General features: G+C 41.5%; 1 protein-coding gene across 2 annotated transcripts in view; it reads left to right on the top strand.

Moving 5' to 3' along the window:
• Window positions 1-2,054: 2,054 nt before the first annotated feature.
• The window catches only part of LOC121871899 (homeobox protein caupolican-like), a 170,662-nt gene continuing 145,393 nt past the window's right edge, over window positions 2,055-27,323 (top strand). For both annotated transcript variants that reach the window (XM_042374494.1, XM_042374493.1), the window contains exons 1-2: window positions 2,055-2,289; window positions 22,032-22,286. In XM_042374494.1, coding sequence (XP_042230428.1) covers window positions 2,239-2,289; window positions 22,032-22,286 — 306 coding nt within the window. In that variant the 5' untranslated portion in view covers window positions 2,055-2,238. The remainder of the gene's footprint in view (window positions 2,290-22,031; window positions 22,287-27,323) is intronic.

The raw sequence follows: 27,323 nt of genomic DNA, 5'->3' as shown, positions 1-27,323 counted from the left end.
ACGACACTGTGATAGACTATGACAAGTATGAGTGTTGTAAGGAAGTCTGTCACCTCGATTCTAATTTCATGCGTGACTTACATCATACACCAGGTTGTGTTTATGCCGCCAGACTCTTCTTACGCGAGATATAGGGAGATGACCGGGAGTTTATAGCGGGGTGTTGTAGGTAACTATATTTACTTTATACAGATTCTGATATTGAGACGTAACACAAAGCATACATTATACACCTTGGTATATTTATGTACGGTATGAATTTTTGTAATACAGATCCCGATTTCTGATATAAACAAAGGAACGCCCAAATCGATCTGTATCGTGACGGCGGTGAAGCAAACCTGCTGAAGAACGGAACACACACACACACACACACACACACACACACACACACACACACACACAAACACACACACACGGAATCTGAAGACCCCCATCAATATAGATAATACTGATGATATAAACATAACGCGAACAAGAACGCCTGGGAAAACACGCATGGTTAAAACACCCCCCAAAAATATACTTTTCTGAAAAGGGGAATAAGAGGAACCTTGGTCGATGGCGGGGTGCCCTCCTGCGGCCGGTGATACAAGCTCAGAAAGAGAAGACAGGCAAGTATAAAATATAGAAGGGTTGTGAGCGCACTTGGCCAGCCCGCTGTCTCCGAGATGAGAAAGATATTTATATGGGAAAATAGAATAGGTGTTGCTGTTGCCCTGAAAAATAAAAATGTGGAGTGTTGGATACTTTCATCTCGTCATGGCTGCTGAAAAAACCTATCATATAAACGACGTGACTGGGGTCGAGTGTCCTGCATGCACTGATAGATGCTCAAGACTGGACCAAAATACTAGCATGAGAGACGTCCCCCAACAAGAACAAGCAGCAGGGCCCTACTCATGGTCTGACTCCTGACTTCTGGAGGACCCTCACCGCCAGCCTCCAGAGGACCACCAGCAGGAGAAGGGCCTTTGATGGTGGGCACCTCCCCACCACCCACTGACCTCACCTCAATCACTCTCTATTACTTCTCTCTCTCCACATTTCATTTCATTTTGCAAGAACAGTAAAAATAAAAAAGGTAAAAACAAAAAGTCATATCTTTAACTGATGAATATTAAAGTAGTAATAGATAAGCGGCATTGATGTCTAGCAGGGAGATTAGTGACCACATTATTGTTGTAAATGGTGTCAGTTTCCGGTAAGGGGTTCAGTTAATAGGTGCACTGGGTGTGAGGGGAGATGGGCTGTAAAAGGCGGCTTCTGTCGTGTCTGGGGTATTTTTCCTCCACCCCAACTTCAAAATAGTGGATAAAAACGGTAAGATAAAAGTGCATCTTCCACTGTAAAGGCGCGATGACCTATGTGTAACAGAGGTGGGGCTGTTGTTGTGGTGTGGCGGCCAGTGTAGCGCTCTGACAGGTAAAGCTTTCCTCTCCTGTCTCCCTCCCTCCACTTGATGCTGCTGGCCTACACATTATCACATCTCATATCAGCTATAATTCAGCTATAAAAAGACCATTGTGTCTAATATAATGGTATGTATTTGGAAAAATGTGTCCCTGCTGACCGCTACATGAGGATGGTGCATGTCACCATGTCCCCAGTGGTCAGCTATGGGCAGTATGGAGTTGTATATGTCGTGTTATTCCACTTGTCCATATCTTCATTAAGTTCCTCTAATGCCTGTCACAAATTTAAATGTCATTTACAAAGTGAGTCATTCATGAAAAATCAGTGTACTTGTGTATTTCTGTTTGCCAAACACATGTCGAAAATATTAGGCAGACAGTCCTACGAAATGTTCCACTCATTCTCTGTCCCATCCCAAGATGCCAGTGAGGCGTAACCAATAGGAGGCGCTCAGGGTTGAGGACAACCAATCAACGAAAAGATTTGTTAAAAGAGAGAGATGAGGCAGGCATGTCAGCCAATCCAGCGCGTCCTCGTGCGCGAGACTCCTCCTCCCGCGGCGAGGCCCCGCCCCATTGGCTCGCTTGTATGGAGTTAGTGGAGGACGTGTTGTGTGTTGTTAGTCTTGTGTATGTCGGACACCAGTGACCAGTTGTGTCTACTGTGTTGGCCAGTGACCGCTCGGTGGCCAGTGTAGATGGGATGTGTAATTAGTGATAGTAACACTTTGCAAGGTACACATCACTGAGGTGCGATAGACCAGGCCTACACGCGGGAGTGGACTGTAATCATCCCTTAAGGCTGGAGCCTTCACACAAAACAATGTCAGCCTACGCCCAATTCGGCTACACCTACCCTACGGCAGCCTCACAGGTAAGCCCCAACAACACCTGAGGGACACCTCGGGGCCCTCAAGGGGGTCCGGGGCCCCTCACGACCCCTCAAGGCCCCGTGTTGCTCTGAGACTCACCGTAAAAATGCCGTCTTTTTATATGCTTTGTGGTGCGCATGTCGCTAATATGAATCAATAATTCATATTTTTCCCCGCCCCCTTGAGTCGAGACCGATGCCAGATTGGCACTGAGGCGCTGGCACGGGGAAAAGGACCTCTCAGACTCCCAATTAGCACCGCTATCAACATTCACGTTCCCAGATATATTGCCGAACTCCCACTGTTGGATCGATGGTGAGAGCGGCGGCGGCGGCGGCGGTGGGGTGGTGACAGGGCGGCCGCATCACCTGCTGCTCCTCAGCCGCGTGTCCTCCACGACGAGGACACGCGCTGCCCAACACCTGCCTTAATACTTCATCCTTGTTCCCCGTCCGGCCTCAAGCGCCCCTCGGGCTCCCTTCCCCCACCACTTCAATACTCAGTGTCACAACCTTACGATACATTATAATATTCCTCCCACCTCAACCACCCGCAAATGTTATGGAAATTACCCCAAAATAAACAATGTGTAGCTGCTACTAAAATTAGGACGGTGAAGGAAGGGCATGGTGATGTAGGGCGCTGGAGGAACCATCTGACGAAGCGCCGTCAGGAGGAGGGAGGCGGGGGCAAAGGTCACGTTAGGAGCCTCTAGCAGCAGCAACATCGAGACATTCCTTAATTATGTATACTCACTCCCTCACCCCAGCTCTCTCTCATCAATTTTCCCGACTCTTTTCAAAAGATTTTTGTGATGGGGAGAAGTGTTGAATTTCTGAGGGAGTGACCTGCGCTGGGACAAATCTGGGGTCAAGTGGCGTTACAAGTCCTGGCGACTGTCAAGTGACGGGGCTCCGCTGGCCTAGGCCAACACACGCAGTTTATACTCTTATGATCCATCCTATCACAGGAATTATGTAATGAAAACATGTAATCTCCATCGTTTGTCTTTTCAATAAATTATTCGCATAATACTATAAGTAATTCCTGTAAAACATAGGTGACTGGCGAAGAACGTCAGCGATAAACACATCATTTACATGAGTCGCAAGAATTTACGAGTAAATTTTTTTCCACAAATAAAAGCTTTAATTCTAAATAAATATTACCTAGGCGATAATATATTTTATATTCCTATTTATCAAACAATATATACAAGATTATTACGGAATATTTTTTCAAGTTTCAAATACTTATCATATTTTTGCTGGACTCCTAAAGAGAGTAGATGACAATCACATCCACATAATAGAGTGATTACCTTAGAGCTCGCAGTTGAAATACATTTACGCTGGTCTGAAAAATACAAAGTACGATTTGACCACATGTACAGTATACCTTCGAGTACTTAAGGAATGTCACTGTTTACCTGCCGTTACTGGTCCCCAAATATACCTAAGGTCATTAACTAACGTGTACCTGCCTTCACCGGCCCAGTTGTACCTCCGATCATTAATTAGTGTGCACTGTACCTGCCTTACTAATTAGTGTACCGACCTGTAGTTGCTCTGGTTACTAACTAGTTCGTATATTCGTTTACTAAACACTGTTTATTTGTGGTTGCATTATCAGCTACAAAGACTACATACCAGCTACAGAGTCTGCATGACTATAAATGCTACATAACTAAAAAGGCTACATGACTACATAACAAAAGCTACATAACAACTACAAAGGTTACATCACGACTCAAAATACTACTAGACTGCTATAATGTTTGCATGACCAGCTACAAAGGCTGCATGACAGTTACAAATACTACAGAACAACTAAACGACTGCACGACACCTACAAAGTCTGCGTGACAGCCACAAATGTCATCAGCACTGCCAAGCAGAAAGTGTTGGCGACGTGGCATCGTGGCCAGGTGGTGGCCCTCTGCCGTCAAGTCCTTACGTATCCTAACAGTGTCACGTATTTACCCAGTCAATAAAACCTATTATTGTTCCGTGTACCAATATAAATAACATATTACGTACATATTGACTATATATATATATATATATATATATATATATATATATATATATATATATATATATATATATATATATATATATATATACCTGTATATATAATTACTGTACGTGTGTGTATGTAATATGTATGTCTAGCAAGCCACTAGTATAAGCGCGGTGTGGTAAACAAACTCTAATCCGTGATAACTGAAGGCGACGGTGATTGTGTTGGTGTGTGAGAGGCGGATTACTGCCCGCCGCTGTGACGCTTTACAGGGATTACTGTGACGCCGCGTGTGGTGTGACGCCCTCTGCTGATGCTGTAACGTCCTGAGTGGTATTGGTTACGATGTGTGACGCCATGTGTGGTATTGGTGACGATGTGTGACGCCCTGTATGGTATTGGTTACGATGTGTGGCACCCTGTGTGGTATTGGTGACGGTGGTTTGGGCTCCGTGTTGTGTACTGTTTACAGTGTGACGCGCTGTGTGATGTGCTGAAGACGAGTGCGTGTGTGTGACGTCCTGTCTCTATTGTTGTCGGTACGTGACTCCGTTGTGACGCCACGTTCCCATCACCTCTACTCCAGGGATGTTACGAAAGTGGTAGAGTGACGGTAATGTGACGGTAGGAAACTGATAATTCAATAGAAATAATGTTGCGATGACCATCAACACTTATGTGACGGTAACGATTTTTTTAGATTAATATGTGACGGTGGTGATACGGGTTACGGAACGGCAGGGAGGATGTGACGGTAGTGGATGTAAGTACAAAAGTGATGTGAAGGCGCGTTTACAGGCTATGTGAAAGTAGTGACGTACAGACAAAGGCGATGTGACGGCAGGGATACAGGCCATGTGACGGCAGCGATGACGTGGTGACAGTGAGGAGTCTGAGTGTGTGACGACGGTATTGTTGACGATGTGACGGCATTGTTGATTTCGTGATGCTGACGATGTGACGGTAATGTTGATGTGTGGTGACGATGTGACGGTGTTGTTGATGTGTGCTGACGATGTGACGGTAATGTTGATGTGATAGTGCTGACGATGTGACGATGTGAAGGTAATGTTGATGTGTGATGACGATGTGACGGTAATGTTGATGTGTGCTGACGATGTGACGGTAATGTTGATGTGTGCTGACAATGTGACGGTATTGTTGATCTTATGATGCTAAATGATGTGACGATAATGTTGATATTGTGATGTCGACGATGTGACGGTATTATATTGTGATGCTGACGATGTGACGGTATTGTTGATGTGTGCTGACGATGATGTATGTTTTGATGTGTGCTGACGATGTGACGATAAATGTTGATGTGTGCTGATGTGACGGTATTGTTGATATTGTGATGCTGACGATGTGACGGTATTGTTGATGTGTGCTGACGATGTGACGATTGTGATGCTGACGATGTGACGGTATTGTTGATGTGTGCTGACGATGTGACGATAATGATGTGTGCTGATGTGACGGTATTGTTGATATTGTGATGCTGACGATGTGACGGTAATGTTGACGTGATAGTGCTGACGATGTGACGGTAATGTTGAGGTGATACCGATGATGTGACAGTAATGTTGTTGTGATGTTGACGACGTGACGGTTATGTTGATGTGTGCTGACGATGTGACGGTAATGTTGATGTGTGCTGACGATGTGACGGTAATGTTGACGTGATAGTGCTGACGATGTGACGGTAATGTTGAGGTGATACAGATGATGTGACAGTAATGTTGTTGTGATGTTGACGATGTGACGGTAATGTTGTTGTGATGTTGACGATGTGACGGTAATGTTGTTGTGATGTTGACGATGTGACGGTAATGTTTTTGTGATGTTGACGATGTGACGGTAATGTTGTTGTGATGTTGACGATGTGACGGTAATGTTGTTGTGATGTTGACGATGTGACGGTACTGACGTATGATGATACTGATGACGTGATGATATTGACAATGTGACGGTACCGACAGGAACCGTATTGGTGATATGACGGTCGTGGTGATGTGACGGTACAAGTAGATGTGACAGATGTGTCTTGATGAGACAGACTGGCCATGCCGGTTGTGGATCGCCAGATATGCAACCCAGAACTGACCAGAACGTAAACTGGAACTGACCAGGACGTAATCTGGAACTTGACCAGGATTTAACCTAGAGTTGCTGACCAGAACGTAACCTGGAACTGACCAGAACGTAACTAACGACGTATCTGCTGCAAGAGGCAACTGGTTTTTAATCCTCCCCACCCTCACCCCCTCCCCCGTGTCAGGCCGGACACTGCGTCGCCGTTGCCCAGTACATGTGATGGCTCGCGCAGGTAGACTGTCCCTTGTCCTTCCTCACCACCCAACCTCTCCCTCTCCCCTCTACCACCCGTTACCTCTCTCCCCTCACCTCTTCTACCACCCGTTACCTCTCACCTCTCCCCTTCTCTCCACCAACCAGTACACCTCTCTCAACACTCTTTCCCTTCACATCTTTCTTACTCCTCATCCTCTCCCTTTCCTGCACTACCCATTCCTATCCCTCAATTACCCCCTTCTCTTACTTCACTGATGCCTTTCCATGTATTGTGAGTGATGCACACACACACACACACACACCCATCGAATACCTCACCTTATGTGTACAGTACAAGTAGGAACATCCATGTACAATTTTTGGATGTCACTCATGTACACAGGACCGATACATATATTACCTTTGGAGTTACATAGATGTGTACATGTAGCTAGTGACCGATACACCTCTGAATAAATTAATATGATGTACTCAGTGGATGCTCATAGGAACCTTTGGGCACTTACTTGTGGGTGTGGATACTCTCTGCCAGGGTGTAGGGAAGGACGATCTCTCAGGTGTATCTGTTGACAAGGAAAAAAGGACTTTAAGCATATGGCTTATTAATGTGATAAAGTGTTGATACGTAGAACACACACACACACACACACACACACAGAGTCCATCCTATACCACCACCTGAACCATCCTACACCACCACCTGAACCATCCTGCATCACGACCAGAAACATCCTGCATCACCACCTGAAACATCCTGCATCACCACCTGAACCATCCTACACCACCACCTGGACCATCCTACACCACCACCTGAACCATCCTATACCACCACATGAACCATCCTACACCACCACCTGAACCATCCTGCATCACGACCAGAAACATCCTGCATCACCACCTGAACCATCCTACACCACCACCTGGACCATCCTACACCACCACTAACCATCCTACACCAACATCTGACCATCAACATCTCACCACCTGAACCATCCTACACCACCACCTGAACCACCCTACACCACCACCTGAACCATCCTACACCACCACCTGAACCATCCTACACCACCACCTGAACCATCCTACACCACCACCTGAACCACCCTACACCACCACCTGAACCATCCTACACCACCACCTGAACCATCCTACACCACCACCTGAACCATCCTACACCACCACCTGAACCATCCTACACCACCATCTGAACCATCCTACACCACCACCTGGACCATCCCTACACCGCCAGCTGGGATGAGGTATCCACAGGTGACCTCAGCGGGTCAGAGGTTGGTCATTAAGCAAACGCTGTTCCCGTGATAAGTGCCAATTCCAATAACCTAATAATTACCGGTGCGGTCGACAGTACGCCGCCGCCCCTCGCCTCCCTCCCTCCCGGCGGTGTTGTGGTGAGGTGCTGTTTACATTCTGCAGAGGGATTCCTTGTGTGGGATTAATGTTCGGTCTGGCCCTTAGGGGGATTCCTTGTGTGGGATTAATGTTCGGTCAGGCCCTTGAGGGGGATTCCTTGTGTGGGATTAATGTTCGGTCAGGCCCTTGAGGGGGATTCCTTGTGTGGGATTAATGTTCGGTCAGGCCCTTGAGGGGGATTCCTTGTGTGGGATTGATGTTCGGTCAGGCCCTTGAGGGGGATTCCTTGTGTGGGATTAATGTTCGGTCAGGCCCTTGAGGGGGATTTTTCCGTGGGATTAATGTTCGGTCAGGCCCTTGAGGGGGGATTCCTTCTGTGGGATTAATGTTTTGAAAATGGGATTATATCTGGGGTTAATATTCGGTCAGTTTGGACAAGTCTTGAAGGTGTTTCCATCTCATTAATTAATTGCCGGGAGTCAAGTCCATAATCCTGCTGGGTGTTCCTTATTACAATTTAAGGTTGGACTTACTTGGTTCAGCCTGGAGATGGATTCCTGCTCCTGTGTAATATTCAGCCACTCTGGTGCAGTGTCTTGGGGATTAAAACACTGAAGAATTTGTTACTTATTTTCTTGCCATGAGCAGTGTATCGTAAAAGCTTACCTCTGCTATATATATATATATATATACATTTTTTTTTTTTTTTAAAGGTAACGAAGGAAAGTATTTTAATTGGTTACTAATTTGTGTCTTTCATCATACTTCAGATTGTTGTATCGCAGTTTATAAATGCAGTGCCGATAAAATCTCTTATTTGTTCTTTAAGAATTAGTTGAGTTTCCTGATGTGAGATATCTCATTGACAATATGCAGAAGCTAAATAGGATGCCGCTTACTGAAAACTGACAAATTGATTAATATATTGTAAATGTTATGAAACGCCAGTGTTTACCTTCACTAAGAGCAGAAAATATACCGGAGAATTTTTTTTCAAAAAGATCTTTGACCGAATCTTCTTAAAACAGTAGTGTGAGGGGGGGGGGCTGCTGACCAAGGCGGAGAATAAGACTTAGAGTGATAGATAGTGTAAATTTAAGTGTTGGTAATGACATCACAGCTAAAAATTATCCAGCGGAGTGATCGGAATCACAACGTCTTTATAACAGAGGCATCTCATATCATTTTGTATTCTGCAATGGCAGTAGGGAACCACAAGGTGAATACAAAGATAGGTACCGGTGCTGACCACAGTGTTTCACGCCAGATTGAAATACAGAAATACAATAAATGTTGCCTAATTCTGGAGGTAAAATAGCCCTAGAATTCAAAAGTATTTTGTAAGAATTAAGGAAAGAATACGAAGAAGAAACAACATTATTACTGAAGCATGATAGCAACACATTCTTCCTCACGGTGGCGTCATCAAAGATGCCTCCGAGATAGTTCCTCGTCCATAAAGCGTTGGCCTTCACCGCCACGGCGTCACGTCAGCGTTGCCGCTGAGCACAAACACCACCAACTCAGCCTCAACGCAGAATGTCTTTTTGAATGTCCGGCGCAGACTAATTTTAATAAGAGCTCACTGAAGAGGAACAGTTTATGCTTAAGTTAGCTGGTGGGCGGGAGTTTGGGCACTCAGCACACAGACCAACGCTGACTGATCTTTTCTACTTGGGTTACCTGCACATATTGTTATCTCTCTCTCTCTCCTTCTCTCTCTCAGACACACACACACACCACACACACACAAACATTCCTTTATTACCTACATATTTTTAATTTTGGTTCAACAGTGGGGAAAAAGAGGACTACATTGCCATAAAGATGAGGGAGACAGCCATGGTCGCGGTATAATTGGTGGAGTTGTGCTGATAAGATTTGTACGAGGTGGTCGGGGGCATCCTCACTCCTACCCCACATCATGCTGGCCAAATTTATTATAATTTTCCCTTGTACTCCCGACCATTAAAGCCGAAACTGTTGTAGCTCTGTTTGGCAGCAGGAATTAATTAGTGTAATTATCGTAATTAGTACAACCACTTAATTCTTATCACAGTTCAAAAAGAATGTTATAATTACAATTCGCCAGTCGGGATACTTTTTACATAAAATTTTGAATAATGAAGATAATGTTTTGTTGATGGCAAGGTCCACATTCTGAAAGTTCGGACGATAAATATTTCTTGTGAATGAGGATCCAAGAATATACATATCTGGTAGACCCAAACTTAAGACTCCAAAATAACTTTTAAAAAATGTATAGAAATGAGTGAAACAATAATTAGAAACATTCACCTGACATGAAATTAACAATCTCTTCAAAGATCTTGTCACTTATTTAGTGCTAAGTGAATGTATCTAGTTAATGTAGAGACTCTTGAGTAATTTTGGTGATATGGTCGTATACGAATGTTATTCATGTGTTATACTTGGGTGTAATACATCTCCAGTTAGCAGGACCACTGATCATACGAACAAACAGCAGTGTGGACTGAGGGAAAACTATCAGATACTGTACACACCTGGTACCACATCCCCTCAGATTAAGAGATTTGCAACAGTTAGCACCCCATGGTAAACTAGACCACAACAACTCTTCAATTATAATTTACATAATAGAAATTAACGTAATAATTAAATCAAACACTCCAAAATCCTGTAATATAGAGTTTAATTAAGATAATTTAAATGTACAGTATTTGTGTATGAAGAGGGTGAGGGTGTGGCCGGGAACGACTCCAGCCTACAGAGGAAACCCAGAGTAGGTATAGAGTGTGGCGGCCTGGTAGTGGTAAGGAGGGCGTATGGGTGGAAGTGGAGTGGCCTAGTACATGAAAGTGGATGAAAAAGTATGGGCATATCACGAGGATAAAGCCGCGAATATATGAAGGTAAAACAGCGGCATTTACCTCATTCTCTCTCTTCATGCAGTATATTATATCATCCAGCGCACTTGGTGTTATTCATCGACCTCAACATTCTGTACACCTTGATTGTATACAGCGAGATACAAGTACTGTACTGTCTCTTTCCTGGGTGGCGGCCATTGCTGTACTGTACTGGTATAATTTGTGCTCTTGCCATAATTTGTCCATTCCGGTATATTAAACATTGGGTGGTGGTGAGAGAGCTTGGTTACGATGTGAAGTACTTGGAGTTAGTGACCGTTCTGTACTTGTGTAAAGAAAGTTGGTCAGCGGCCATACAACAGCTGACGGGCTACTCACTAGTGTTTAATATTATTCACCGTAATTGTTGTTATTATTCAGTACACGTAGCATTAATAACTATGTAAATTACAAACACTTAAACAATATCTGCCGTAGTAAATCACTGTACATATGACAGATGATGTTCATAGTCAACTGTAGAATACAAAGATCATGTGTTTAGACACCAGCGGCTGAGAGCATCACACCCTAAACTGTCATCGCGTTTATAACAACTTATGTATAGTGATTCCGATGACCAAACAAGAACATAATTATTCATATTATTATTATTTTTAGTTTATTATTATTATTATTATTTTTAGTTTAGTATTATTATTATTTAACGCACTTAGAGTATACATCACAACAAAGGGTAACAGCAGGGTAGAAATATACCAACACCCTGGCGGTCCTCTCTCACACTATTGACATCCTCACCCTCAGTAATCACGCTAAAAACAATATTACCTTTAAACTATAAAACATAAATTTATTAAGGAAAAAATAAACAGTAACTTGTGGCCGTATAGGTAGAGCGGCGCAGAGATCAAATTCCTAAACCTATACAAAGATAAATGCTCCATCTTTATCTGGTACTAAGTGAACGTGTCTAGTTAAGGTAGAGTCTCACGGTGATTTTAATGTTAGTTTTACGCTGTAGTTTAAACCAGAGAGCAAGTTGTGGTCTAACATCTCCAGCTATGAGGAAAATTCCACATATATACTGACGAGAGAATCTTGGCCTTGAACGGTACAATATATATATCATCTACACACATTACCCGGGGCTGTTGTTATGTCATTTCTAGCTGTCGTTTTCTGCTCCCCCTTCACCCCCTCAAGCTGTCGTTCTGTTATCTCGATCTTCTCTTAGTATGATATTTTTTAGACTGTCTTTATGAGTTATTTCAATCCGTCGGTGTTATTTTTTCCTTCAAGGGCTGTCGTTATTATTATTATTGCTATTTTTTTTGTGTGTTCTCAGTCTGTCTTTAAATTATTTTCTGCTGTTGTTATGTTACTCCTGGTTCGTCGTAATGTTCTCACGGGCTGTCGTTCTCAGGTTCTCGATGTCGTTTCACGTATAATCGACTTGTCTTTAAGTTTTGTATCTTCGTTATGTGTCGTTTCTAGTTGCCGTTATCGATCACTTTGTAATTTATTTTTGAAATTTCTTCCCGTGAGTCGTTGAGCATTATTTCAAGTTGTCGTTTCGGTACTTTGTTTTTAGGTAGAATTCGGTATCTGATTTCGTTTTCTGTTACGCTTTGCTTTTGTTACATAATTAGATTTTATTTAATGTTGATTTTTTTATCCTTTAATTTATTTCCGGTTGTCGTTTCCCGTATATTTTTAAACGTCTTTTGTTATATTCTATTTCAATTTGTTTGGTGTTATTTTTAATTTTGTTTTATTATGACGCCTTAAACTGCTGTTTCCTGTTAACTCTTCTCTTTGTGATTTGTTATTTTACCTGTCGTTGTAAGTCATTTTTCGTTACTTGTTAATTTAGACTTTCATGCTATTTCTTATCACTCAGTTTTGTTGGGCTGTCGTTTCACGTTATATCTTACTGTCGCTGTGTTCATTATAGGCTGTCAATGTATGGTATTTCTACGCTGTCGTTGAGTTATTGCAAGCCGTTCTAACCTGTCGTTTCTTCTTTCTGTATATGAATTTCTAAACTGTGTTTTCCTGTCGTTTTGATTGTCGTTTGTAAGTTACTGCATGTTATTTATTGTTATTTATGCACAATTACTGTGTTATTTGAAGCTTTCTTTAAGGCGGTAATGTCGTTGTGTTACTTTAAGCTGTCGTTTCATCTTATTCCTTACTGTCATAAATTTCGTGAACCCTGTTATTGTCGACCGCCATTCAATGCATATCATGGCTGTCGTTTCGTGTTAGATCTTGCTGTCGCTATTTTATGATTTATAGTAGTCGTTTTGTGTTATTTTATGTTGTAGCTATGCGTAGATTTTTAGCCAGTCGTTTCCTGTTATATTTGGTTGTTGTTATATACAATTTTACGCTGTCGTTAATTTTGATTTTTTGTTATTGTATAAGATTTCAAGCTGTCGTTTCAAATTATTCCCTGCTATCAATATACAGTAATTTGTGATATTATTTCTTGTCGTTGTATATTTTTCTTGGTGATCGTGTTATGTTATTTCGTATTTTCGTTCTACGGAAATTTAAGCTGTCATGAGTTAATCTGTCGTGTCCTGTCGTTCTTATGAAATATTTATTCTGATGTATTATTTTTCGACGTCGTTTCAATTATTTTTATATTACTTTAATTTTATATTTATTGTTGTGTTAATCTATGTTGTGGTTTAAACTTATTTCTTGCTGTCGTTAGCTGGGATTTTAAGACGCTATTATTGTCGTCATTGGAAGTCAATTTTGGCTGTCGTTTAATGCTATCCCTTACTGCCGTTATTCATTATTATTCGAGCTGTCGTTTCACATTACTTCATATTGTTGTTATACGATAATATTGGCTGTCGTGTCACGTTCTATCTTCCTGTCATTTAAGGCGTCTACAGTACCACGTCATATAATGGTGTTGCTGTACATTATTATAAGCTATCGGTTGATGTCATTACCCACTCTCGTTAAAGGATAATTTATGCTGTCAGTTCGAGTGATATGAAATTATGCATCTCTTTGTTATTTTCTATCTTGGGGTGTTTACGTCGATTGTTTTTTGGTTATTGTTATTGTATGTTATTGTGTGTGTGTGTGTGTGTGTGTGTGTGTGTGTGTGTGTGTGTGTGTGTGTGCGTGCGTGTATAATCCCGGCGTCACCTGTTCAGTGTTATTCCTGATTAAAAACGTATTATTTTTTCGTTATTGCAGCCTGTATTTTTTTTCTTAAGATTTAGGATAATTCTTCTCTTGATGTGTTCCTCACGATGTGTCGCTGATTTTTACGTCTTAATTCGTGTTAATTCTGGTATTGATTCCAAGGGACTACGGATGTTCTTTATCAATTAAGCAAGATGTCTCGTTAATCAAGATTGTTGTTTATTTTATATTAAGGTGACGTTTACCTATATATCAAGGTGTCGTTTGAACCCACATTAAGGTGTCGTTTAATTAGTATAAATTGTCATTTGCTTCATATCAAGGTGTCATATGAAAGTGTCGTTTAACTTATATCAAGGTGTCGTTTACTTTATAACAAGGTGTCGTGTAATATATATCAAGGTGTCGTGTAATATATATCAAAGTGTCGTTTACTAAATATCATGATGTCGTTTACTTAATGTAAAAAGGTCGTGTAACGTATATCAACGTGTCATGCATTTTATAAGTGTCGTTTAATAAATGTATAACAAGGTGATTTAAGAAGTTAGTTTGAGTGTCATTTCGGCCACTTGTTACTGTGTGCTTGAGACTGTCGTTGTAAATTAAACAACACAAACTATAATTAGACTTGATTTACCGCCTTCGTTATGCATTAATTTATGTATGGCTGTTATACGTCACGTAGTTAAGTGTTAATATCTGACACAAGCGATGTTTTAAGATGTATAACTCTTATGTTGTTAAGGATAATTAGGGGTTATTCTTATGTATAATTAGGGTTGTTTAGTATAATTAGGGATGTTATGTATGATTAGAGATGTCATGTACAGTATAATTAGGTATGATTTTATGTATAATTAGGGAAGCTCTTATATATTGTTAGGGTTGCTATATAACTTAAGGGACGTGGTTATGTAGGTTATGTATAATTTAGGAACTTATGTATACTATAATTGGGATGTTATGAATAATTTAGAATAATTGTGATACAGGCTGTTGTTTCTTATATAGGCTGTTGTTACTTATATAGGCTGTTGTTTCTTATATAGGCTGTTGTTACTTATATAGGCTGTTGTTACTTATATAGGCTGTTGTTACTTATATAGGCTGTTGTTTCTTATATAGGCTGTTGTTACTTATATAGGCTGTTGTTACTTATATAGGCTGTTGTTACTTATATAGGCTGTTGTTTTGAGTTTTTCCCGCTTCTACATAAATGATTTACGGCTATCTTAATACATCATCTTATGGCTATCTTAATACACCATTTCAGTCTATCTTAATACACCATTTCAGTCTATCTTAATACATAATTTCGCTCTATCTTAATACATCATTTACGGCTATCTTAATACATCATTTACGGCTATCTTAATACATCATTTCAGTCTATCTTAATACACCATTTCAGTCTATCTTAATACATAATTTCGCTCTATCTTAATACACCATTTCAGTCTATCTTAATACACCATTTCAGTCTATCTTAATACATCATTTCGCTCTATCTTAATACATCATTTCAGTCTATCTTAATACATCATTTAACGCTGTCTTAATGTATATACTATTTCCGGCTCCTGTTATGGATTACCACGAAGGAAGGAAGGGGGAGAGGAAGGGTTGTCTTAACATGTACTTCTATATTATTTGTTTTGGTTATATTACTTTTAGCCTCTTGTTGGCTATATTACTTCTATTACTATTGTCTATATCACCGTACTGTTATTGGCTATATTCTTATGTTATGCTATATAACTTATGGTTGTTATTGGTAATAGTTCTCTGGCTTGTTTGGCTATATTCCTTCTGGTTTGTTATTGGTTGGTTATATTTATTTCTAGTTTCTTATTGGCTATATTATTTCTAATTTGTTATTGGCTCTATTACCTCTCGTTTATATTGGCTGTATTAATTATGCCTATTGTCTATATTTCCTGAATTTTATTTATTAGATATATTTTTACTATTCTTTATTGACTATATTACTTTTGTTATTATCTGTATCTCTTTTGACTATATTGTTTCTCACTATTATTAAGCTATGTTATCTCAGGCTGTCTGGGAGAAATAAGACATTTTATCACTGTATATATTTTTCTGCAATTTCCACGTACAATTTCGAACAAATTGTATATCATCCTGGAGTCATAATATATCATTCTGGTCATTCTTTATACAATATTATGATACATCTCAATTGACTTACATGTCGACTTTACGTAAGAATATATTTGTCGTGAACACAACTGTAATATCTTCAACACACCCCTGATATCTTCAACACACCCCTGATATCTTCAATACACCCCATATTTACTTCAACACACCCCTGATATCTTCAATACACCCCCATATTCACTTCAACACACCCCGATATCTTTAACACACCCCTGATATCTTCAATATACTCCCATATTTACTTTAACACACCCCTGATACCTTCAACACACCCCTGATACCTTCAATATACCCCCATATTACTTCAACACACCCCTGATATCTTCAACACACCCCTGATACCTTCAATATACCCCCATATTACTTCAACACATCCCTGATATCTTCAACACACCCCTGATACCTTCAAATATACCCCAATATTACTTCAACACACCCCTGATATCTTCAGTATACCCCATATTACTTCAACACACCCTGATACCTTCTCAATATACCCCCATATTACTTCAACACACCCCTGATATCTTCAATATACCCCCATATTACTTCAACACACCCCTGATATCTTCAATATACCCCCATATTACTTCAACACACCCCTGATATCTTCAACACACCCCTGATATCTTCAATATACCCCCATATTACTTCAACACACCTCTGATATCTTCAACACACCCCTGATATCTTCAATATACCCCCATATTACTTCAACACACCCCTGATATCTTCAACACACCCCTGATATCTTCAATATACCCCCATATTACTTCAACACACCCCTGATACCTTCAATACACCCCCATATTACTTCAACATTAACTTCAACGCACCTGTTTGTACTATACGGTAATATATGACGTCTCAGGTGATGACAGACCCGCGTGGTCGTACCCAGTTATAGTATACCTGTAGGACTGGATTTCTCGTTATCATTTTTCCTTTCTGTCATTGTTGTTGTTATTAGTCGCATTAATTTATTATTTTTAATTCCGTTGTTTTATATTGTTTTTAATTTTTTGGGGTCATTATTACTTTTATTATGATTATTATTATGAACATTATTATTACAAAATTATTATAATACCTATCTTAAGACCGTTATTATTACAGTGCTATTATTTTTTTTGGTCAAGAATATTATGTCTAAATTATTTATATTATTATTTTTGCTATTTCACGATTATTAATACTAAGAGTTATACCGAGCTTAAGTGACCTCTTTATTTTAAGTGGTCACTATCGGGTCGTTGATGTTATAATGTTAAAACTGCGCTATAATCCCTTAGGTCTATAAGTGCATAACAAGATTAATAATAACACTACTCCATCAGCAACCAGTAAACCACAAGAGATAGAAGTGTCTCTATACGGGATCACTACACAGACAGGTGAGGCAGGTAACCACACAACAATAAACCTTCACACTGCTATATTTCACCAGAATGACATTATATAATTCATTTAATTAATAAGTCCTGTATCACCATGTATGCCCGTGTTATAATATAGGAACTTCACTATCTACAGTGTATTTGAGACTATATTAATTAATTTCATGAGCAGGTATTTACTGGGATATAACCTAATTGTGTTGTAATTAATTCTATTGTTTTTGTTTGAGTTATCGCAATATATGTCATATTTTGGCGTATTTTTTCGTGTTCCGTCAGATTTATACGCGCGCGAACACACACACACACACACACTCCCAGCCTGTATATTTACGTTATTTCAGTCTCTTGTTATTGATTATATTTCCCCACGTCAGTATTAAGTACCGTACGTAATTATCAACCCTGACGTCACACACCATCATGTCCCCCCAGATATACAGGTACACTATCTCGGTATAGTCATGATAATATTTGTTATACACATCGGTATATATATCTCAGTGCCTGTTGTTATAAGCACATCTCAGGTGCTAAGGTGCTGCAGTGTTTCCCTATAACCACATTTTGGTAGTGTATATTGTTCGTCGTTGCGCGGCTCACGGTCTGTCGTTTACATTGTGCGCGGGAAATTCGGTATATGTGTGTGTGTGTGTGTGTGTGTATGTGTGTGTGTGTGTGTGTGTGTTTGTTTGTTTTGGCCTATAGTTGAGAGATATTTATAAACACCGTCGTTGTTAAAAAAAATATATTCCAATCCGTCTTTGTGGGAGATATTTCAGCGTGTCGTAGAGTATTCTTGTTTCACTCTAAGTTGTCGTAAAATCAGCCGGAAATGTCACTGTATTTTAGATTCATTATGTCACTCCGTCGTCTATATAATTCATCAAAAGTGTCGTTGCCACGTAATTATTTTGCCGTAGTTCTTTAGTCAGTCGTTATGTTATACGTGTCGTTGAGTTCGTTCTCGTCGCTACTCTTGGGTCGTCGTTTTAGGAGTGCATATACTGTATATTTGTCGTTTATAATTAGATATTTACATAATGGTTGTCGTTTTTATTCACGATTTCGTTTGATAATTTACACTGCCTTCATGACGTGAATTTTTCTGACGTTTTTATTTATTTGTTTTATATCTAATAAATCCATATACCTCATTTAAGCTAGTTCAGGTATGTCTATAAATCATTCCTAAATCATAAGTCGTTTTCTGTGTCGTTCAGATGGTCGTTAATGCTTGTTTTGGTCGCTGTTACGTTACATTTCACTGTTAACGACCTTATCATTCCACTCCCTTGAGGTATTGTGACATGTTACTATCACTTACGTGTATCTAATGACGTGCTTTGTGTGTGAATAATTAATAATAAAATAATATTGAATTCATCTTCTAATTAATTTCTATTGCATTTTTTGTTTTCAGGGATATTTACTTTTATATTTTTTCCTTGTATAAAAGTCTTATTATACAGTACTAGTTTTGTATTCCCTCTCTCTCCATTTTACTTATTTTGTCTTTATTATTTTAGTCACAATCATTCTATTTCTAAATTATTTTCTCACCCTCTCAGAATTTCCTATAATTTACATTTAAGATTAAAAAGTTGATAAAAACAAAGTTCAATTCGAAAAAAAAAATATATACATATATATTAAAAAAAAAAAACCTACTGCATGTGTGTTCTACTGATCTGTTCGGCCTCACACACACACACACGAACAAACTAAACTCGTAAAATTAGCACCCGCGTTACTTGTGGTATAATTATTACAATGGCTCTGTTATAATGGCTGGGGAGGAGCCTAATTCCTCATAATGGTGTACCCGGCATCATGAAATAGCACACAATGTAAAAAAAAATTATATTAATCTCTTAGGTCTTATTAATCTTACAGGAGCCGTGACACACCTTCCACGTTTATATATCTATCAACCTAAATTACGCTACGCAGTTTATTACAAATTTCTGTGTCATAATTTTATTGGGGAGATATTACTTATTTATATTCATTACGGTGGCCTCTCATTAGCAAGGGTCAAAGGTGTCATTTTAATATTATCATTAGTATCTGTCGCATCGTGCAGGATGTACAGGATAGCGGCGAACAATGCAGGTTATTGGTCTGTACGCAACTACTTCTTAGATCTTGCCTTGCCCCTCACCTGCCTGCATTACCCCTAACCACCTGCCTGCTTCACCCCTCACCTGCCTGCATTACACTCACCTGCTTGCCTCATCCCTAACATAGCTACCTCATCCCTCATCTGTCTACCTCACCCCTCAACTGCCTACCTCACCCCTCACCTACCTGATTCACCCTTTACCAGCCTGCTTCACCCCTCACCTGTCTGCTTCACCCCTCACCTGCCTGCTTCACCCTCACCTGCCTGCCTCACCCCTCACCTGCCTGCTTCACCCTCACCTGCCTGTCTCACCCCTCACCTGATTGCCTTCCATTCACGTCCCTCATCGTTCACATTCTGTCTCGTTCCTCTACAGCTTCTTGTAGTCTTGAGCGACGTGTGTCTCTTCACCGACACATTTAGAGACACACACACACACACAAACAGAGAGAGAGCCACCGCTGGATATAATACACTACTACCCACTCGTCAGGAACAGTAAGACACAAGTGTTAGTTTACCTGGGAGGGGCCATACACAGTGGCAACCAGCTAGGCACCCGGCGCACCCCCGTGTACTTCCCTGCCACCACACACACACAATATATATATATATATATATATATATATATATATATATATATATATATATATATATATATATATATATATATATATATATATAAGGTAAGATTTCTCAAGTTACTAAATACTCCGAGATTTAACATTTATTTTGTTTTTAATCGACAGTTTCGACTAATGACACAATTTCGCTTTACAAATCTTCAAACATTACTTTTATGGAGATTATTTTAATTTATAATACAGTCTAAGATAGTATCAACATACCTAACTGTAGTTTAATGGAGTAACATATTCAGTTATAGGAAACTAACAAGCCATTATCGAGCACGTAATCATAATTAAAGAAAAGTAATGATAGCACAATTTGTAAGCCAACTGGCGTGTGCGGATTCAGCATGTTCTTATCATGGCCAACTGTCTACTGTACAGTACATGTTGGCTCGAGTCGTTGGTCCTGGTCGTTCGTGTGAGAGAACTGCAGCTCTGTATAAATAGCATTCGTGTGTTTTGTCTTTATCTGAGGGTCACAACCATGGTAATCAGGGCGAAGTAGCAGCGTCGGTGGTGGTAGTACCGGTAGTGATGATGATGATGATGGTGGTGGTGTTGGTGGCAGCGGTGGTGTTGGTGGTAGCGGTGGTGTTGGTACCGGTGGTGGTGAAGGTGTTGGTACCGGTGGTAGTGATGATGGTGGTGGTGAAGGTGTTGGTACCGGTGGTAGTGATGATGGTGGTGGTGAAGGTGTTGGTACCAGTGGTAGTGATGATGGTGGTGGTGATGGTAGCGGTAATAATGGTGGTAGCTACACTCAACCATCTCTTGTTTTCCGAATATTGTCTCCCCTCATCAGCCCGCCGCCCGCCCTAGTGCTTCTCACTGTACATTTTGACTACTTCATTCCTTCTCCCGCTATTATGGTTGCCTGAAACTATCTCACTCGTATGGTAACTCAGTCAACGTAACACAAGGCTCGAGTATTTTGGAACAAGACAATAGGGAGCGTTAGGGTCATTCTCAGCGTGAAAACTGTGTGATGCCGGGCCCGGATTCTGAGAAGCGTACGTAGAGTCGTGCAGTCGACTAATACCGTATAGTCAGACAGTAAAGTTATACTGTAGAGTCTTAAAGTAGGGTAATACCGTAGTTATACATTAGAGTACTATCGTAGAGTTGTATCCTGGAGTGGAACCGTAGAGTGGTACCCTGGAGTGGAACCGTAGAGTCGTAAACTGACCTACCCGGCTCACTTAACGACACAAATATCACTTCCAAAATGACGTAAGAAAAAAAACTAACAGCAATATCCGGCAGCATCGAAAAGTGTCGTCATCCTCGGCTACGAAGAAGAAGAATATCCTCCTACGAAACTTTGCGAGTCCGCCATGTCCTCTTTTTGTCGACGGGTTCATTTCTCTTAATGATGTGTCGTAATCTTGCACTGTCTTGTATCTTATATATTTTATAATTTTTCTGTGGCCTTTGATATTACTTGCATGTATGAACACTGTGCAGACTAGCAGCTGCCGCGGCTTTGTGTTGTGGCAGTGTACACGTGTTCGCGGGGAAGGTACATAGTGCTTTTGTTTATACTGATTTTTATCTTTATTACGTAAACCTTTTCTCTATAATAAATTTTAAATCATGCAGCATACACTTGCATTACCCTGTATTATGAATATGTGAGGTGGGTGATTACTGACGTGTTGTTTCTGGTGCGGTCAGCTGCTTGTGGGTCAGAGCGGGGGCGGCACCGGCGGGTCGGGGTGCTGTGAGGGCGGGCGCACCATCATGACAGACCCCGTCAGCGGCCAGCCCGTCTGCTCCTGCCAGTACGACCGCCTTGCCCTCGGCTCCTACTCCAGGATCGGATCGGGCCTTGGGGCCTCAGGGGGCGTCTACGGCACCACCTACACCACCAGTGAACAGAACCCCTATCCATCCATCGGCATGGACTCCTCCGCCTTCTACAGCCCGTTGGTGAGTACAAGTTCTCTCTCTCTCTCTCTCTCTCTGTCTCCGTTATGGCTTGGCAAGATCCTAATCACTTTCCGGAATTTCTGAGGAGTGAATAACGGAGGCTCAGTTTCTATGCTTGTTCCTAATCTCAGCTGTTCTGTGAAGTATTTCTAAACTCACTCCAGGCTGGTCAGCGGCCAGTAATCTTCCCGCGGGCCATTACCAGATACAGTGATGAGTTTTTGTGTTTCTTGGTTATTATCGATATGGTAACGTTATGATAATGCATTTAAGTACAGCTAAGTATTACTAAAATATAATACCAACATTTCAATTATGTTTAGTAATATACAGTACTTATACAGCAGTATTTATTATGGAATTTATTATGAATTGTGTGTTACGGTACAATAATATTTTTCTCAGTTTTGACACCATTAGAACCCTCCACGACCCTCCTTGTACAGTGACACCTACACAGTGTACTCTCACACCCACTTCCTGTACACTGGCACCCTCATAACAACCTCTCTATTGTGACACTCCTTGTACAGAGGCATCTTCCACAACCACCCCCTACTGTGTCACCCCACAATCACCCTTTTTAGTGACATCTCCTAATCACTCCTCTACACTGGGACCCACCAGCACCCCTCCCTACAGTGGCACCATTTCCACCTCTTAACACAAGTCTTCCACAACGTCCTCCTTTCTAAGTTGACACCATCCTCCCCCCCACCCACCACTACCCCAGCTGACCCCCTGGCACTGAGCTTCCGGCGGAGTAACACGAGACGCGGTGTTTCTCTCGCGTGTTGGCACCTGGCAGTGCCACGGAAGATGAGGAGGAGAGCCACCTTCCAGTGTCACTCTATACACTGTTGTTGTAACATAGACCAGAGGGACGGTGTGTGTGTGTGTGTGTGTGTGTGTGTGTGTGTGTGTGTGTGTGTGTGTGTGTGTGTGTGTGTGTGTGTGTGTGTGTGTGTAGGTTGTGGTATATTGTGTGTTTGGGATAAGCTGTGTTGTGTGCAAATAATTGAGCTTCAAGTGCATTGTATAAGTTGAGGTGGTATGTGGCAATTAAATAAATTATATATATATATATATATATATATATATATATATATATATATATATATATATATATATATAAATAAATAAATAAATATATATATATATATATATATATATATATAAATAAATATATATATATAAATAAATAAATAAATATATATATATATATATATATATATATATATATATATATATATATATATATATATGTATATGTGTGTGTGTGTGTGTGTGTGTGAAGGTCAACGTTGATATGACACATCCTCAATAACCATCCCAAATATGGTTCAGATTAAACAGAATAAAAAAACGAGAAGACAATTTTTTAAGAAAAAGAAGGGAAAGGAGAAGTGGAAATTGATGTGAGGGATGGAAGGGGGAGAGGTGTAAAAACCCGGGGCGGGAGTGATATGACAAGGGGTGTCTGCATGGGGAAAGAAACGCCCAGAAAAAGGGAAGCGAGTGAGTGACATTAGACCAGAGGGGGAGCGAGGCCACGCCGTCGCTGGCAGGGGTCTGTTGTCTGATGCCGCCAGGGGTAGAACGCTGAGATCTGAACTAACAGTTATGTCTGGAATCTGTCAAGACCTAACTTTGGGGTCTGTAAGCTGCTTCGACCGAACTCTGAGGCCTGGAAAACCCTGGACCTTAAACTGAGGTCTAAAATCTGCCTAGACCTGACAGGACTGGGCTAAGACTGGATAGAATAAAACGCAACAGATGGATAGAGCCATGGATAAAATGGAATAGGATAGAGTAGTAGATAGAATACTAAGACCCGGTCACGAGGATGTCAGGCAGCATGACTAAATTATTACTTGGATTCGTTTAGATATTTAAGTAATTAAAAAAAATATATACTACTGCTGCTACTGCTACTACTACTAATAAAACTAACGACTACAATAACAATAACCAGGCGACTGAATCACCTCGCTCTATAATAATACAAAGACATCAGAGCCACGAGTCAGGGAAGCTCAGCTCGAGGAGCCTTAGGGTAAAACTCTACCAGCATGATGCGTCGAGCTCTATCATTCATAAGGTCAGAATCCTCAACTTGCTGACACCCATGCGTCCCCGGAAACAGCAGTGGGAGTGCGTCATCGAAAGAACAGCGGGGTGGCAGTGCGTTGTTTGGTAGAACAGTGGGGTGGCAGAGTGTTGTTTGGTAGAACAGCGGGGTGGCAGTGTGTTGTTTGGTAGAACATCGGGGTGGCAGTGTGTTGTTTGGTAGAACAGTGGGGTGGCACAGCAGGGTGGCAGTGTGTTGTTTGGTAGAACAGCAGGGGTGGCAGTGTGTTGCTTGGTAGAACAGTGGGTGGCAGTGTGTTTGGTAGAACAGCGGGGTGGCAGTGTTGTTTGCAGAAAGCGGGGTGGCAGTGTGTTGTTTGTGTAGAACAGCAGGGTGGCAGTGTGTTGTTTGGTAGAACAGCAGGGCAGTGGTTGCTTGCAGTGTTGTTTGGCAGAACAGCGGGTGGCAGTGTTGTTTGGTAGAGACAGCAGGGGCAGTGGGTGTTGTTTGGTTGGTGTGTGTTTAATGGCAGTGTGTTGTTTGGTAGAAGAGGGGTGGCAGTGTGTTGTTTGGTAGAAGAGTGGGTGGCAGTGTGTTGTTTGGTAGAAGAGCAGGGGTGGCAGTGTGTTGTTTAGGAAAGAGCAGTGGCAGTGTGTTGTTTGGTAGAAGAGTGGGGTGGCAGTGTGTTTGTTTGGTAGAACAGCAGGGTGTGTTGCAGTGTGTTGTTTAGTAGAAGAGCGGGGAAAAGGCAGTGTGTTGTTTGGTAGAACAGTGGGGTGGCAGTGTGTTGTTTGTAGAACAGGGGTGGCAGTGTGTTGTTTGGTAGAACAGCAGGGGTGGCAGTGTGTTGTTTGGCAGCGGGTGGTAGTGTGTTGTTTGGTAGAACAGGGGTGGTAGTGTGTTGTTTGGTAGAACAGCTGGGTGGCAGTGGCAGTGTGTTGTTTGGTAGAACAGCGGGGTGGTAGTGTGTTGTTTAACAGAAGTGTGAGCAGCGGGTAGTGGTAGGCAGTGTAGTGTGTTGTTTGGTAGAACAGCTGGGTGGCAGTGTGTTGTTTGGTAGAACAGCAGGAATTGGCAGTGTGTTGTTTGGTAGAACAGCAGGGGTGGCGCAGGGTGGTAGTGTGTTGTTTGGTAGAACAGCAGGGGTGGCAGTGTGTTGTTTGAGTAGAACAGCAGGGTGGCAGTGTGTTGTTTGTAGAACAGCGGTAGAGAACAGCGGGGTGGCAGTACAGCGGGTGGCAGTGGTGTTGTTTGGTAGAATAGCGGGGTGGCAGTGTGTTGTTTGGTAGAACAGCAGGGTGGCAGTGTGTTGTTTGGGTGGAGGGTGTACAGTAATAGGTAGTGAGAGAGATAGTGAGTCACCAGGGAACACGATGGGGTGGAATACGTCGCAAAGGAATTGTGGGGATGATTGCGTCGCCAGAAAACAGTGGAATGCGTCGCCAGAAAACAGTGGAGTGCATCCCCAGAAAACAGTGGAGTGCGTCTCCAGAACAGTGGAGTGCAGCACCAGATAACAGTGGAATGCGTCGTCAGAAAACAATGGAGTGCGTCGCCGAGAACAGTGGAGTGCATCGCCAGATAACAGTGGAATGCGTCGTCAGAAAACAATCGAGTGCGTCGCCAGAGAACAGTGGCGTGCGTTCCAAAGAACAGTGGAGTGCGTCGCCAAAGCTTGGCTCTAAACAATCCTCACAAAGCCACGGGGCCGTGAGCCAGCCAGTACCCAGGAGACGACTGGCGATAACTGTCACGTCGGGCGCTGTGGCCACGGTCACACTCCGTCGAGTTTTCGGGTCCGTCTTGTAAACATGGTGTTGGCCCTCACGGCTTTTTTGTCGCGGCGGACGACAATTATACAACACGACGGCCGCCGCCTTGGTCTTAAACACGCGCACCGGGATAAACACTCACACGCCACAGTCGACCCGGACACAAAGCCGGGATTATCCCTGTATTAAAATGATCTCGGGATATACCAGTTTGGATTGGTGCCCGCCTGTGATGTAGGCACTGGTGATGGCCCCCAAGGACTATGCCACCAATACCTGGAGGAGCCGGCTTCCCGCGTGCCCAAGCCTTCCTCTGTGATCTTGTTGACCTAAATCTCACTTAGTGGCGCGGATTGGCCGACGCACGTAATGAAGGATTAAGCCCTGTTTCCTGTTGGTGGCGTAGCTTCTTGTACACGCTGACGACTTACACCTGCGATTGCAAGTATGCACTCTGGCATGCAAACTGAAGGTGGGACTTTCCCTGGGATTACTGCCTTGTTGGCGGTGTCACCTCAAAGTATACTTGTACAACGTCTTGCTCATCCTGATTTTTAAATGACAAATAAAATATATATTTCAGTCAAACAACAGGTAAATTTTGTAGTGGCAATCTCTACCTATTGGTCACTATCATCAAACGCATGACCTTACCTATTGGTCACTATCATCAAACGTATGACCTTACCTATTGGTCACTATCATCAAACGTATGACCTTACCTATTAGTCACTATCATCAAATGTATGACCTTACCTATTGGTCACTATCATCAAACGTATGACCTTACCTATTGGTCACTATCATCAAACGCATGACCTTACCTATTGGTCACTATCATCAAACGTATGACCTTACCTATTGGTCACTATCATCAAACGTATGACCTTACCTATTGGTCACTATCATCAAACGTATGACCTTACCTATTGGTCACTATCATCAAACGCATGACCTTACCTATTGGTCACTATCATCAAACATATGACCTTACCTATTGGTCACTATCATCAAACGTATGACCTTACCTATTGGTCACTATCATCAAACCTATGATCTTACACCTACCAATTTGGGACAAGAAAACGGCAGGAAAAAATATAATTATTTAAGTTATCAGGTTTTTATTCACTAATTTATGTATTTTTAAGGTTGAAATTTCCTTGTTTTTCATTAAGGCTGTTGTATCCTCCC

This window comes from Homarus americanus, unplaced genomic scaffold (assembly GCF_018991925.1).
Source record: "Homarus americanus isolate GMGI-L3 unplaced genomic scaffold, GMGI_Hamer_2.0 scaffold34345, whole genome shotgun sequence".
Classification (NCBI taxonomy): Eukaryota; Metazoa; Arthropoda; class Malacostraca; order Decapoda; family Nephropidae; genus Homarus; species Homarus americanus.
Note: the sequence above shows the minus strand (reverse complement) of the source record. Positions and strands in the feature narration are given on the sequence as shown.